The sequence below is a fragment of the Equus asinus genome, chromosome 19, assembly GCF_041296235.1.
Source record: "Equus asinus isolate D_3611 breed Donkey chromosome 19, EquAss-T2T_v2, whole genome shotgun sequence".
NCBI lineage: Eukaryota > Metazoa > Chordata > Mammalia > Perissodactyla > Equidae > Equus > Equus asinus.
In genome coordinates this window covers 26,965,264-26,978,995 of record NC_091808.1, presented here as the reverse complement: position 1 = coordinate 26,978,995, position 13,732 = coordinate 26,965,264, and the positions used below count along the sequence as shown (strand labels likewise).

The following is a 13,732-nucleotide window of genomic DNA, read 5'->3' as shown; positions in this document are numbered from 1 at the left end:
TGGTCACTTTCTTGGGATCTAGAGATGACCAAAAAGCTAGAGTCAGATGGAGAACTGCTCCATAGGGCTGCATTCATCATGCACCACATGTTTGGAGGGGCCCTGTCCTGATGTAGCACAAACTTTCACATTGCTCTGTATCAAATCTTATACACTGGTTAAAGTTAAACCTTAAAAATGCTTAAGGAGAATGTAACCATTGTCACAACGTTTTCTTAAATTTGTTTTCCAGCATTTCTCCTTCTCCTTCCCTCTTCCATTCTCTTTCTGTCTCTCTGTCTGTGTCTCTGTTTCACACACACACACACACACACAGATTTGCATAATATCAAATAGGCATGGGCACAGGAAAATTCTTCAATTCATCCTCTCTTTGTTAGAGAATATCAGCAATATTCAAATGATGATTTCAAATCCTGGTCAATTTTATTAAGGAAAATGTGCATAGACTCTTCAGTAGCAGATGCTGTGGATGGCCTATCCATTATCTCCCTCTCATTTTACCATTTGAAGGCATTTTGCCCATCTTCCAGTTGCAAGCCTCTGCATCTCCTTGCTTGAGGGCTCTCTTTGGTTGGTTGGAGCATGCTGGCAGGTAGGAAATGCCATAGAATTAATGATCCCCACAGCAGCCCCAATCAATGGCTAGAGAGGGTCAATGTATAATGCTCCAGCTCCTTTGCCCCGTGGCTAGGCTTCTTTAGGGTGGATATTCTACACTGGCTCTCAGAGTTACCCAGTGGGCTGGAGATCTGGTGGTCTCTAGTGGTAACTGCTTGATCATGCATACTTTATTGGGTGTCTCAAGGTGAAGCTTCCTATTGGTATTTCTTGGAATCCCTTCCAAATAAACTTCTTGCTCTCAAATCCTTGTTCAGGAAATGCTTCTAGAGAAACTGTGAAAGACTTACTCCTATCCACTTTTATATAAAAGAGTTCTAATTTTTCCATCAGAATATACATATTATAGGTAATATGAGCAAACCCTGGGAAAGAAGGCTAATTAAGCTTTAGTCAGACAGAAAAGGCAAAATAGAAAAAGGTGAGAGGTGGACCAACTTAAATTTTGCAGCAAATGGATCTATCTTGTTTGCAGTTCTCTCACGAAGCTAGTGATGATGACCTCTCCCCGTTCGCCCAGTCAGGAAGCCCGTAGGCTCTGAAAACTCCGAGGTGCGGGACAGTGTGTTACCTACGTTTTCAGGATCAAAACTTTCATAGTGTTGTTCCTCCACTTTCTATTGACCATTGGCTCCATTTATATCACCCAAAGTGCAATGAGCCACCAAAGAATTTGTTGCTCAGCATTATTTATTTGAATCATGTACTATTTTTCCCTTCCCTTCAGGGAGAGTCAAGAGTAGGTCTAGCAAAGTTATACTATAGCAAAGAGAAAAGTTATTAATTTGATTTGGTGTTTCTTTTCCAGCGAGGAGCTGAAGTGCATTTAGTTCCCTGGAATCACGATTTCACCAACATGGAGTATGATGGGCTTTTAATTGCTGGAGGGCCTGGGAACCCGGCTCTTGCACAGCCACTAATTCAGAACGTCAAAAAGGTGCAGTGAACTTGGGGGTAGTGTGTATCTGTGTGTGAGGTGGAGGGGGTCTGCTCTACAGTGCTGAAAAGGCTGTTATAGGTTTATTTATTCAGGTAATTTTAGGACTCCTATGTGACCTCTGTGACATTGTCAGCACAGATATTGTGTAGAAGGAACCAACAAAGAGGGAGAAGAAAAAGAGTCTTTCTTCAGGCAGAGGAACTGGGATCGTGTCCTCGAGTTAAGGGAGCTGGAGTCCAATCTCCAAAGGTGTCTTTCTGTATAGCTGGGAAATGATGACTCATGATCCTCGCCATGACCCTAGGACCTATGAGACCTTCAAGTCTCTAAAGAAATACTAATTAGATTTAGTTTAGTCTGAATGCTAAGTACATTTTATTGAATTCTAATGCTACAAATTCGTCAATCACGTCCTTATTTATAATCTAGCTTTTTATTTGATTACTATTCTTTTTACCTTGTTAATTAAGCAAAAAAAAAGGATACTTCGTTTTATTCCTCAGAGGCAGCGATTTTTGGCACTGTACTTCTGGGTTAATGAAAGTTCTCCCTGATTTAGGTTTTGGAGAGTGATCGCAAGGAGCCACTGTTTGGAATCAGTACAGGAAATTTAATAACAGGATTGGCAGCTGGTGCCAAAACCTACAAGATGCCCATGGCCAACAGGTAAAGCAGTTCTGCTTCTGTTCGCAGGTCAAACTGCTCTGAAGTGCTGTTAGTAGTGAAACCCCAAAGACTTAGAGAACTTACATGCCATTTTATTCAGAATAAGTAGATAACCACACTATTACATGGTTCACAGTTTTCTGTTAACTGCGTTTTTGAAAGGCAGCCTTCTCTAACGATAACTTGGCTGTAGTTTAAAGTTATTTTCTTTCCTTTGGCATAAATAGAGGTTATAATACTCAATCAAATGAGATTCCAAGGGAAGTTGTTCTGATTGAAGCTTGATTTCAGAGCACTGATGACATTGTAAGAGTCTAGTGTGACCTAAGAACCAGGAAATCTTCAGATCCTCTCGATGGTTCTACTTCCTTACCCCAAATGGTGTTAATTTATTCAACATGGAGTTTTCCCAACAGCCCATTTTCCACATACAGTATAATTCAAAATGATTCAGGACTGAGTGGTCATCTCTTTACTGTCCCTCAAAACTCTCCTCTGGCTTTAAAAGTACCATAGCTCCTTAAAATAAGTTGGTTATGTTTGTCTGTCTCTGTTAAGCTAGTGAGCAACTTTTAACTTTTTGTTGTGAGTGCAATTCCTCCTTTTCTAAAACCGATTATAGAAGTTTAATAGACCTGATATTTAACACACAACAAAGCTTCCTGAATTGATTTTTGTTGCTAAAATTATTGGGATTAACGATCTGTGACTTTTCTCGCAGACTAATTTTCACTAAGCAGTTGAAACTTTTGAATTTTAATAGGCTTTTCTTGTTCACAATTTTTGCAACTAATGCGTTCTTATTCTTCTCTTCACTTTTACTTTTCCCCCTTCTTGTTCTCCTTTTCTCTCCAGAGGGCAGAATCAGCCTGTTTTGAATATCTCAAATAGGCAGGCTTTCATTACTGCTCAGAATCATGGCTATGCCCTGGACAGCACCCTCCCTACTGGCTGGAAGTCACTTTTTGTGAATATCAATGATCAAACAAACGAGGTGAGTGCTCTCAGTAAACCTGTTCAGTTGGTGACGAGAAATGTGGGCTGTCAATACTCTGTTATATAGACACTTTCCCGTTGTTTATGTAGGCTATTTGGGGTGTCTGTGGAGGAAGTCTTTTTACAGGTTACTTCCCATAGCCCCGTGCTTTAAAAAAATAATTTCTCTGTCTTATTCTCTCATCGGTTGACTCATTCAGATCCACTCTTTGAGTCTTTAATCAATGCCTGTCTTACACATTCATTGTCAATGAGCAATTGTTCCAGATCCGTTTGGGCCCAGTCTGTGGGGGTCTCTGGGACTTGCTTAGCACTGAAGTAGTCTTTGAGAAGACCCTTGGAGAAGTAATTTAGGAGCTGGAGATAAGGAGAAGATTTGAGTTTGATTTGAACAGAGCCTAGAGTGGCACCAAAGGCTACAGACCAAATCAGCTGTTTTTCTTAAGGGAGTCACACTCGCTGAGTCTTCGTTGGTGTATTTTCTGTTGTTACCAAAATGGTCTGATAACGTCAGTTCTTAAATTCTCCAATTATGTTACTTAACAGTACTGTTACTTTTGAGAATGTTCTTATGCATTTAACTCAGGGTTTAAATTTGAACTTTATTGTCCACTGAATAATGTATAGTCTGGGAATTGTTAGCAAAGGAAATTCTTTCTGTTTCTCACTCCTTTAGGGCATTATGCACGAGAGCAAACCCTTCTTCGGCGTGCAGTTCCACCCAGAGGTCAGCCCAGGGCCAAGAGACACTGAGGTATGCCAGAAGGATGAGGCCTATTAAATACTTACATTCTTTTTTTCAAATCAGAAATGCATTTATGTGAAAACTCAAGAAACCAAAATAATCACCCCAGATCATCTGGATACAGAACATTCTCAAGAAGAGGGCTCTGATAAGACACATTTTGTATTAAAATTTCCCCATGAACATCATGGAGAAACTTTCTATCTTTTTTAAAATTTAAAGTGGGAAAGCCCTTAAGAAACCCAGTGTGATGCTATTTTTATTTAAGTCCTTATTATTCTAATATATTTAGTTCTGAAATTTACAATTATTGTACTACGCAAATGAATTCCCTCTTGCTTTCTTGTTCTCATAACTGAAATGAAATTTTAATCCCCCATCTGTGACTTCACAAAAATCCCTATGGCAACTGCTTGTGTCGGGATGAAGAGGACAAACAGCAGAAGGAAGAAGGCGCGTGGGGGAAGGGAGAGGGCACGTGCTATGAGTCAGATGGCTTCAGAAAGGAACCACAGGGACTGCTTGGAGGAGTTTTATTTTTAATTCAAAGAGTTTTGCTTTTTTCTGTGAGCTCTTGATTCAGTGCTAAGGACATCTTTCCAAACAAGAGCTTGCTGTGACCCTCAGTCTGGTGCGATTACTCTCACCCCCATCCTGGGGCCTCCAGGACTAATGCTGTCAATTCCTCCTTGTCAGCAGATACTCTCAGAAGAGACACTTGGTAAAACAAGGAGGAATATAAGAATTTTCCCTCTGTCAACCCTACTTCCTCATCGCTGAATTGCCTTTTCAGATATTTGTATTTTGTTGCTTTAATATTATTAGGAAATAATGGTTCTTAATAGCCGAAAACAGTATAACATTACCCACCCACGATGAAACTCATAAATAAAATTTAGTTACATGCACATATCGCTTAATGCATGCTGAATACTTCTTTAAAATTTAAATTATTTTCCTATATTGGTACTTCAGATTAGGAACATTGAAATTAAGGCATATAATATCCCGTATCACTTAATCCTTTTTTTTGTCCTGCCAAATGGTAGCAAAATGAGTATCTTTTTGAAATTTGTCATGTCTAGTGCAACAACAAGTAAATTCATTGGTAAAACTTAACAATAATCTTTAGAGATATTTTTAGAGCTGATAGAAATTTTTAAAATCCAGTTATTTCTAATTTTAGGATGTATAAATAATATGGTTTCAATTTTTTTTGCATAACTAGAATTTTATTTAGAAGAAGAATAAGATTCATAATTAAGGGGTTGAAAACTTGACATTCTCAGAAGGCATTATTTGAACTGTTCATTCTGAAAAGTTTATTTTGATAGGATTTGAAGTAACCAGTTAGAAGTGTTTATTTGATCTGATTCTTACACTAGTAAATAGTTTTGCCATAGTTGGCAAAAACCAAATATTGCATAGGAATACTATCCTAAAATACTATTAGTTGCTTCTCTGAGGTTCAGATTTAACTGAGTGCACTGTATTTCATGTGGCAGCCTCATGGGTTTTGAAGCTTCTGACCAGCTGGTTATGTCTTTCTAGTACCTGTTTGATTCCTTTTTCTCACTGATAAAGAAGGGGAAAGGTACCACCATTACATCCGCTCTACCGAAGCCGGCGCTGGTTGCGTCTAGAGTTGAGGTCAGTCTTTGTAGCCTTCCTTTTGGTTTATGTATTTTGGATTTTCTCTATCACGTGATGATTTTTTTTAGTGAATTATGTAAACCATTTTAATGTCTATGAAAGATGATTGGTAATATTGTAAACATCCATCATTTTAGCATCTAATTTTTGATCTGTTCTTGATGATGTTCATTACACTTTTCATGTTTTGACTTAAAATCATACCTTTTAAAGTTCACTTCTTCTAGAATATTTGTCATAAAATAATTTAATAAAGAATAGTGTTTAATTTAATTTAGAATTTGATATAGTTCCCATTACTTAATAAACTATAGCCCTATGTAAGCTTGAGATACAGTTCAGACTACAGAATCATTGTAGATGATAGAATTGGTTGTTTAGTGGTTAATACTCAGTGCTCTCACTTCCTCAGTCTGGGTTCATTTCCCGGTCAGGGGACCAAATCACCTTCTGTTGGTTGTCACACTGTGGTGGCTGCGTGTGGCTGTGATGCTGCAAGTTATGCCACTGAGATTTCAAATATGAGCAGGGTCACCCATGGTGGACAGGTTTCAGCAGAGCTTCCAGACTAGACAGACCAGGAAGAAGGACCTGGCCACCTGCTTCTGAAAAAATTGGCCATAAAAACTCTATGAATAGCAGTGGAACATTGTCTGATAGAGCGCCGGAAGGTAAGAGGATGGTGAGAAAAGACCAGGCAGGGTTCTGCTCTGCTGTACACAGGGACTCTAGGAGTCAGAATCGACTCGGTGGCACTAACAACAACAAAGAAGAATTATTATTTAACATCATGAATGGAATAACATCATTTTACCTCTAAAAGCAAATGGATAAGGATTAATGTAGCATAAGACTTGAATCCTGATTTGTTTGAATGTGTGTGTTACTAGACAAGGTTTCTACCCATTGCTGTCATAGTTAAGCCACACACATACCCATACCTTTATTATATAAGCTTTAGAAGGATATATGTGTTATTTTCAAGTATATATACACATACTTTATGTATATATGTTTATGTGAAATAAGTTGTTTATGTGAAATGACGTTTACATGAAATGTAAATGTTTATATGAAATGATATGTTTACATCATATCATATGTTTACATGAAATGATGAGTTGAGTTAGATGGACTGTTTCGAGGATTTCCATGATAGCTTCTTTTCCTAAAATGGAGAGATTAAAGGTAATCCATCCACTCAGTGTGGGAGCAAACTGAGGCTTCCTGGTAGCTAAAGAATCCAGGTACCACGTAGTGTTTTTCTCAGTGTTAACACATGTTCTTCAGATGCTTTTCTTTCTATAAACGGTGTGGGAAAAGGCATAATTTGGGATCCCCCAGTGCCTTGCATAGAGTAGGTGCTCAATAACTATTTGTTGAAACAAACCAAGTTTCCCAGGTCATGGTCTGTCTCAGTGACCAAGAATATCTTTCTCTTCTGAAGGTCTTGGCGGTTGTGGCTGGAAAATAAGCAGTATCATTACTTGTTTGAAATAGTACAAACAATTTTGTATGAATTTCCGTTATGTTGCCAAGACATGATCTTCTTCTTATTGTATTTTCTGTAAATATTTCTGGCGCTGAACTGTAAAGGCGAAATGTAAATATGAAGGCATACCATGTCGCCTCACCTCCTGACTTCTGTCTTCATTGGTTAGGGAAAGCCTTGAGGCTCACTTGTATTTATGCTGATCCTTTGTCCAGAGAAAACCTGTGGAATATTTAATTTAGTTAATTAAATTTTAAGGAGATTCTTATCTAAAAATAATATATATGTATTCATATACACATATAGATGTATATATTTACAATGATGTATGAATTTATATATATTTATATAATTATTTTTAGATGTTTATATATGTTTAAATAAAATGTAGACCTCTTCCAAAAACTTTTTACTGAAGAGAAAAAAACTGCACGATCTTTAGAAATTGCTTTGAAATTGGAGATGTTTAACTTGTTAGTCTTTTTACTCATATATTATAGTTTTCTAAACATTGTACTCTAAATCACCACATAAACTCAGACAATATAATTTGTCTTCCCCACTCTTGAAAATGCCTCATGTCTCCATCTTAATAATAAAAGCAATGTCATTTTCTTATTGCTTACAGGTTTCCAAAGTCCTTATCCTGGGATCAGGAGGCCTGTCCATTGGTCAGGCAGGTGAATTTGATTACTCGGGATCACAAGCTGTAAAAGCCATGAAGGTGAGAGAATATGATCTTTGCAAGAATTAATATACTCCCTGTAATGAGTCTAATTAGTACTTTACAATTTAGATTTATGACACTACCTCTTTTCAAAGTCACTATAATTAATTTCCTTAACTGTTCCTTACGCATCTTATATTAAAGAAAGTTTGATCACAGACAAGATATTTAACTTTCTCAAAGGTTCACACCTGCAAATTAAGAAGGTTAGATTGGTCTTCAAAATCATCTATGTTCTCACCTATTTATATTGAAAACATATAAAGCTGCATTTATAGATGTTGCTCATTCCTTTTGAGGTAGTGAGCTTTTAAAATCCACTTGTCTTTTGTGTGAAGGATGGAATTTGGGCATCTTCCCATGTTCTACAGGATGCTTCAGGCATCTCTGTGGTTGACAAGAGAAGATCCAGTTGGGGGAGCAAAGGCAACCACACCTGCTTTAGAAGCTTTAGAAGTTATTACCTGTCACTAGGGGACCAAAGTCCCTGGCCTGTGACTTGGACTGGGTGGACCTACCAAGATGGTATGGCTGGATTTTCAAGTGGAAAAGAGGATTCGATACCGAAGTTGGGAAGAACTCCCTCCCTGTTTCTTCAAAGTCTCTCGTGATCTCTCCAACCCTTACCCCTTACCTCTCCTTTACCCTCACAGTAAAATAAACCATTAGAAAAATTCCACTGTACATGTAAGGTAGTAAGGTATTTCCATTGAGGAGCTAAATGGCTTCTCTTTGGTGTCTTTATTTCCCTGGCTAGTTCCCATTTATTCCCCATTTTGGTGATAATCAGGCCATCCAGAGGCAATGTGAGCTCTCTGTGGCCTTGCCTCAGGCTTTGCGCTGTAAAACAATTCATCAGAGACCTGGCTGGGTGAAAGAAAGGCATCAGGAGACCAGGACAACAAACACAGAAAACAGTTGGCCAAAATCTTTCTCTTTTTTCTTTTTGCTTTATTCAGTATTCTATATACGAAGATTTTCACCTGACAGATATCTGTTGAAAATAGGTGGAATGCAGCCCCTTCCTCTTCTGCCCATTTGTTTTTATTGAATAGTCCTCTCCATGCATGCATGGGTGCACACGCACGTGCACACGCATTATTTCATGCACATTTTCAAAGTATGCCTTACTTCATTGTATTATGATTCAATTTATTTTTAGATAATTAGTGGAAGTCCAGTGGTTTAGATTGGTTAGAACACAATCTAAAAGTGTTCAAGGTTTAGAATGCGTTTAACTAGCATACAATTTTTTTTTATCTTATTTGGTTGTTTTATATAGAATTAATATTTTCATAACTTGTATTTTTTTTGATGAGGGAGATTGGCCCCTAGCTAACCTCTGTGCCAATCTTCCTCTTTTTGCTTGAGGAAGATTGTCCCTGAGCTCACATCCACGCCCATCTTCCTCTATTTTGTATTGGTTTACCTCCACAGCATGACTTGGTGAGCAGTGCGTAGGTCTGTGCCTGGGATCCAAACCCATAAACCCCAGGCTGCTGAAGCAGAGTGTGTGAACTTAACCACTACGCCACTGGACCAGCCTCTACAGCTTCTATTTTTTATGTGCTTTACGTCCATTAGGTGAAGTTATATATTTTAACTGAAGAATACGAATTATTAGATATAGTATTGTGATTAATTAGGAGGTTAATAGAGATGAATTTATGAGCTAAATGTCTAAGAAGAATTAGATTATTTATGTTCTGTAGCCAGAACTACATTAGAAAAAAATAATTTAAAATTTATCAAAACGGCTTGAAATGATTTCTAAGTTTTAAAATGCATGGGCACTCATCACATGCATTTATGGGAACTGTTCCTGTATAATTTGATTTATAAAAGTAGCTATATTCATTGTACAGCACATTCAGGAAAAAACAAATATGCCTAAATCTGTAGTTATTTATCTATGATAGTGAGATCTATAACTTCTGTTGAGGACGTGTTCTCAGTTTGGACTCTATTTAAATTCCAACTCACATTTTAAATGCATTTGCTTATATGTGTGTATCTGTTCGATATTTTGTTAATCAGACTCTTTTAGAACAGTTCATTAAAATCTTGAGAGATGACTCATATTGAGGAAAGGGCATAGGACTTGAGTCACAAGACTTGGATTTGAGTCCTAATTTTGGCACTAATCAGCTGTACGATCTTTGGAAACCTTATTGAATCTCAATTTCTTCATCTGTAAGGTAGAAATTTCTCTCATAGTCTTGGTATAAAAATCATACAGATTAGTGAAAAAGTACATTACCAGTTTTAAGGCACTACTTGAATTTAAAGTAGTGTGAAACACATTTAATTTTTCATTCAGATCCTCCCTCAAGGATATGTAGGGCTTTCAAGGATGATTTCTATACTTTCATCTGATATCTTGCTGACTTTTTAGAAGAGTTCAAAATTGACATGCTAATAGGTAGAATAATAAGCACCATCTGGCCATATTTCATGATAATTATTTTGCTAAGTGTCTAATACACAAAAATGTGCATTTTGCTGGTTTAGAAAGCTATTATCCTTAGTAGCCTACGTGAAGAATTGTTTTGGAGGTCTCTCTAGATGTCAGGAACAAGGTAAGCCCATGGATACGTTCACACACACACACGTTTATTTTACTTTTTGCCATATGGTCATTTTCTTTCTATGTTATATGTATAAACAGTTGTATAATGCTTTTTGTTAAAGCACAGACTTGAAAATATTAAAAAAAAATGGAAACCAGCAGAAGGCTTTCAGTGCCTCCAGCAAGAAGGGAATACATTACCCTGCTTTTAAATGTGCACTCAGTGTTGCTCTCTGACAGACATTAGAAAGGAAAGAAGCTTGGATGTTGCCTCTTGTTTCATTTTATATTTTAGTCATTTAAAAGTGTGGGGACTATTTTATTCTTTTAAGGTTCATTGAGCTGTAAAGTTCAGTAGTACTGTGGTGTCTAGTCAAATTCTGTAGAAGTCATCTCCAGCTTTGCTTGATCCCTCCAGAGGCAAGGAATTCAGGGTGAACCTCATGAGGCAGCCAGTTCTTTTTAGATAGTTGTATTTTCAAGCAATTTCTTCTTTCTTCTCACCAAATATTTGTCTCCCTTTACCTCCCATTCACTAATGCTATTACTGATCTCTGCAGCCCACAGATTAACTTGAAAGCTTTGTTATCCAATAGTACTCTTCATTCAAATATGGTCATTCTCTTCTTTTGACCATGTATTCAGATTCGGCATATATTTTGTTTCTTTCAGGAAGAAAATGTCAAAACTGTCCTGATGAACCCAAATATTGCATCAGTGCAGACCAATGAGGTGGGAATAAAGCAGGCAGATACTGTCTACTTTCTCCCCATCACCCCTCAGTTTGTCACAGAGGTCATCAAGGCAGAACGGCCAGATGGGTTAATTCTAGGCATGGGTGGCCAGACAGCTTTGAACTGTGGTGAGTTCTTTTAAGTTTAATTTTTGAGTTTTGGCCCATACACTTATGTATAATATTTTTGTTTGACCCCATCTCACAATTGTGCTCTGTGTGTTCATAAAAGCTTCACTCAAATCTGGGAGGAAGCAGTTAGCAAACAGCCACCTGAAAATGTCATATGATGGATATTACTTGTTTATTTCACAGGACAGCTGAGGGACAAAAAGACACCTTTTGCTGTATTGCTCCAGGGCGGCCATGTAGATTTCCTGGGTCTCCCTCCTCCATCCTGGGATCTTGCTTTTCTCTGTTACCACTGAAGCTTTGAGAACTATTATGAATGAAAAATGAGAATTCACATTGATTGAGTGCTCTGGGCTCTCATGTGTCTTATGCTGTCTGCAGCGGTTGTCAGTCTTCTCCCGCCCCTTCATGCATCCGCTGAGTCCAATGCTCTGTCTCCTTTAAAACGCTTTGAACCTTTGGCACTAGATCATGAGTGAGAATCTCGTTAGCTATTTGGGGTAAGCAGTTGGTGATGTAATTGGTATGTCAAATATAAAAGACTTAGACAAAGTTAGATGGCAAGTTGTGGAAACACAGAGAATTTTAATGATTTTTAACAACGACAGAAAGCCGTATCACTGGGATTATTTAAATGAGAGTCTCGTAGGAATGGACCTTAAAAGGAAAGGATATATACTAAAATCTTAAGGCTCACTGTGATCCTATGATTTTTATTAATGAGGATCATAAATCATTTGAAGAAGATGGTAATATAAGTAACATCATATCAGAAAATATTTTGTTTGAATGTCTTCAGAATTTTTATTTCAAATTTTTATCGACCGCCTGTATAACTCCATTGTGGACTGTACTGCTTCTTGGAGTTAATTTAGAGATTTAAAAACAAGTTCTATTAAAGAAGACATAAGAGTTTGAGATTTTAAAAACTGATTATATTTGCTTCTTCTGTAGGAGTGGAACTATTCAAGAGAGGTGTGCTCAAGGAGTATGGCGTGAAAGTCCTGGGGACCTCGGTTGAGTCCATTATGGCCACAGAAGACAGGCAGTTGTTCTCGGACAAACTAAATGAGATTAATGAAAGGATTGCTCCAAGCTTTGCTGTAGAATCAGTAAGGAACCTTTGTTCTGGAGAAATAAGGCCATTATTTGCCTTGCATTGTGGGGAGAATGGTTTGTCATGCCTAAAAATAATACTTAAATTATTATACTTGTGTATGTGTTCTTCCAGAAATGTGTTAGTGCCTCAGAGACATTGTGTATTAATTGCAGCGTTCAATGCTGAAATGTTAGCGATAGGTATTAATATTTTATTTTAAGAAGAGAAGCGTAAGCCCAGAGATAAAGTGGTTTATCAGTGATTGAATTGCTACTGAATCACAAATCCCTTGAATTAAAATTAAAAACCACACCAACTTGCAATGCCAAAGTCATTTTTACCTTCTTCCTGGGATCTGTCACACATCCTGTATGTGCGAATGACCTGCAAATGGGAAATGACTAGATTTAAATTTTCCTGTTAGAAGGGAATAAACATTTAAAAATGAAATTATCTGGAAAAAAGGTCAGAGGATCTAATCAATGAGATTTATGACTGAGAAACCTGTGGCTTAGATGTTTAAGGAGGACAGATTATTTCGCATTTCTGCTAATCATTTTCCATCGTATCCTGCGCCTATGGATAGGTGATTACCAGGCACCAGGAAAAAGTCAGCTTGCTGTATGTCTGTTTTTGCCTCTGACTTTATTCCTGATTTCAGGCATAGTCAGTGGAGTGGCGGTGCTGGAGGCAGTTTATGACGCAGCCGCCCCATTGTAGAAATAGGCAGATCCTTAGGGATAAGGCAAGTACTGCTAGGACAACTGGAAATGGGTTATGGACGTTTCAGAAAAGAATGGTATCAAGTACCTGCCGTGTTGCACAGCTGTCAATCATGAATAATCCCAGGATAGCGCTGCTGAATATTTGGAAAGCTTCTGCCATACATTTATTCTTTCGTTGCCAGGTTTAATTATGTCCTTGCTTCCTCACGAGGAGAAGCAGGCATATGGGAAAGGTGTAATTACATTCCCATTGGTAGTGTAATAATATTCCATGACAGAAAAATATAGCCACCATATGTTGTAGTCTGTAAGTTAAAAAAAAAAATTCCAGGCTTCCGGGACTACTCTCTGACTACACTTGAAAAATGAAAAATCTTTTTCTATATAGTATTCCTAATGGTTTATTGTAGTAACACCAAGTTAGTTTCAGCAGTGGAAAACTTTGTTTCATTAAGAGATGAAGACTTTTAAACTGAATTTAAAAATTCAATATGACCTGCATTCTCAAATTAATAATGATTATTTCAGCTTTCGCCATCACCTTATTTTTTACATGGCAAAATAAAATTTACCACAAAGGGATAAAAAAGGGCCTTTCTTGTATGTTAAAAAAAAATCCTAGAATTTTACTTAA

The 13,732-nt window shown here is 37.5% G+C and overlaps 1 protein-coding gene across 3 annotated transcripts in view; it reads left to right on the top strand.

The window, feature by feature from the left end:
• CPS1 (carbamoyl-phosphate synthase 1) overlaps positions 1 to 13,732 on the top strand; it is a 127,967-nt gene that overhangs the window by 45,177 nt on the left and 69,058 nt on the right. For all 3 annotated transcript variants that reach the window (XM_070489803.1, XM_070489802.1, XM_070489804.1), the window contains 8 exons: positions 1,430 to 1,558; positions 2,121 to 2,227; positions 3,083 to 3,221; positions 3,900 to 3,977; positions 5,520 to 5,618; positions 7,742 to 7,837; positions 11,082 to 11,271; positions 12,229 to 12,386. In XM_070489803.1, the coding sequence (XP_070345904.1) occupies positions 1,430 to 1,558; positions 2,121 to 2,227; positions 3,083 to 3,221; positions 3,900 to 3,977; positions 5,520 to 5,618; positions 7,742 to 7,837; positions 11,082 to 11,271; positions 12,229 to 12,386 (996 nt within the window). The remainder of the gene's footprint in view (positions 1 to 1,429; positions 1,559 to 2,120; positions 2,228 to 3,082; positions 3,222 to 3,899; positions 3,978 to 5,519; positions 5,619 to 7,741; positions 7,838 to 11,081; positions 11,272 to 12,228; positions 12,387 to 13,732) is intronic.